This window comes from Neocloeon triangulifer, unplaced genomic scaffold (assembly GCF_031216515.1).
Source record: "Neocloeon triangulifer isolate White Clay Creek 2 clone unplaced genomic scaffold, ASM3121651v1 ptg000002l, whole genome shotgun sequence".
In the NCBI taxonomy this organism is placed as follows: Eukaryota; Metazoa; Arthropoda; class Insecta; order Ephemeroptera; family Baetidae; genus Neocloeon; species Neocloeon triangulifer.
Window position 1 is genome coordinate 5581382 of NW_026775545.1, and position 1958 is coordinate 5583339.

Here is a 1958-nt window from a genome sequence, read left to right on the forward strand (position 1 = left end):
ACAACACGCAGTGCTTAAAGTGCCATTATTTAGGCTTCCTGTTTAGTGCAATCTTTTTGGGGCACTGCTTCTGCAGGTGTTTAATGAGAACTGTTTAATGTCTTAAAAAATCCGAAACAATGAATAAAAAAGTGAACAAATTTGAGAGATCTCTGTGATGTTGCTGTTTATATTTTTCAAAATTGAATTTAATACTGAATTTAAAAAAAAATCGAACTACCATATTCGGCACTAATTCTGCTCATTTCACAATGAAAAAACAATGCAGCTATCGAATGCATTTGAGTATAATATCAAAAATTCATTTAAAATGTAGCCTTAGTCCAATCGGTGGCTTTTGAAACCGGATATAGGGGAAATGTCCAAAACATAGTGTTTTCCTTTTTCCACGAACACATTTTCTGTTTTCAAGGACTTTGGAGAGGGTATAATTGCGAGGTTAAACAACCCGCAGTTCAGTACAATCATGAAAGGCTTCTTGATCACATGTGTCCTTTTTGGGGTGCTGCTTTTGCAGGTGAAAGCGATGGTTAAGTGCCAAACGAGCAAACTTTATTTCATCTTTCAAAATTTTAGACTTCGGTGCAAGGTGCACCAAATACCGGTGATGTCCTAAAACCAGGTAATTTAGTTGATTAACACGCGGTTTAAATAAATAAAATTACAAAAATCTTCAACAAAAAGACACTGCCGGAAACAGTGGTGGAAAAGTTTCAGCCCAAATCCTCAGTGGCTCCAAAGCCACTCCAAAACAGATCCCTTGGCATGCATTGCTGGTCATTGACTCTTCAAAAGTTTGTGGAGGATCGGTTATTTCCAGCTTATGGGTCGTGACCACTGCGTCTGTTGTTATGAAGTGAGTAAAATATATTTTCCTTGTAATTTACAAATAAAATGTTAATGCAATTAAATTTGCCAGGTCAAGAACTATCGTCATCCATATCGGAGGCGTTGACTACTACAATAAATATGAAACTGGTGAAGTGGTGGTGACCACAAAAACGTATATTGTTCACGAAAAATTCAACAACCGTTCTTATAACAACGATATCGCCGTTGTAAAGATTACGCCAAAAGAACTTTTATTGAGTATTCTATAAAATTAATAATCAAACGTAGAATTAAATAAATGTAAAAAATTACTTGCAGGTGAATACATAAGACCCATCAGACTTCCGAAGAATTCACAAGCCACCTTAACTTTTGCTGGTCTAACTATGCAAGCGTGTGGATATGGGAAAACCGGTAGTGATTGAGAAGATCTAGAAATTAAAGAAAATAAGAGATAATTATTTCAGGTTCTGGAGGTGTCAGCAGTAGCTTGAACTACGTTAATCTGATCACAATGGCGAATGCGGACTGTGTGAAAGCTTTTAGTTCCTATTATGTGATTTCCTCTACTATATGCACCGCTGTTGACGCGACTAAAGCAATTTGTGATGTAAGTTGTGGCATTTAATATTTAGTAAGTACGAAGTTATTAAAAAAAAAATTTTTTTTATCTGAATAGGGAGACGTTGGCGGTTCTTTGGCTTACAAGGAAAGTGACGGGAACTGGACTCTAATCGGAATCGCCTCATTTCAAAATCAAAGATCGTGTGTTAATTACCCGGCCGCATACACCAGGGTTCAAAACTTCCTTGACTGGATCTCCAAAAAAACCGGCATTGTGATCAGTCCGTGATTGTGTGTAATTTTCTGAGAGAAAAATATAAATCAGGAACATTGGATTTTTAACAAAAATGTCTGTTTTATTACATTAATAATAATGAATCGGTTGAAAACTGCGCATCATGATATTATTGCTTGTTTTAAAATAACTATAATATTTATTTATATCTGGTCTATTTACTTTAGTCACTCTTTGTAAAATATAAAAATATTCAAATCTCATTGCATACAATTGTAGACAATTAAGACATTTATCAAATTATATATTTTTTTTTTGCAAACTTCTA

General features: G+C 34.8%; 1 protein-coding gene across 1 annotated transcript; it reads left to right on the top strand.

The window, feature by feature from the left end:
- Positions 1–466: 466 nt before the first annotated feature.
- On the top strand, positions 467–1684 carry LOC132205246 (chymotrypsin BII-like). The gene is made up of 7 exons (XM_059634196.1): positions 467–517; positions 577–622; positions 685–856; positions 920–1089; positions 1150–1245; positions 1299–1441; positions 1511–1684. The coding sequence occupies exons 1-7, from the start codon at positions 467–469 to the stop codon at positions 1682–1684; spliced, it is 852 nt and encodes a 283-aa protein (XP_059490179.1).
- The last annotated feature ends 274 nt before the right edge of the window (positions 1685–1958 follow it).

What these genes read in the sequence shown, in the direction of transcription:
- LOC132205246 (XM_059634196.1), top strand. Translation starts at nt 467, where the DNA reads ATGAAAGGCTTCTTGATCACATGTGTCCTTTTTGGGGTGCTGCTTTTG. An exon ending in TTGGGGTGCTGCTTTTGCAG is followed by an intron (nt 518 to 576) that starts GTGAAAGCGATG and finishes TCAAAATTTTAG; the next exon opens with ACTTCGGTGCAAGGTGCACC. An exon ending in GTGTGGATATGGGAAAACCG is followed by an intron (nt 1,246 to 1,298) that starts GTAGTGATTGAG and finishes TAATTATTTCAG; the next exon opens with GTTCTGGAGGTGTCAGCAGT.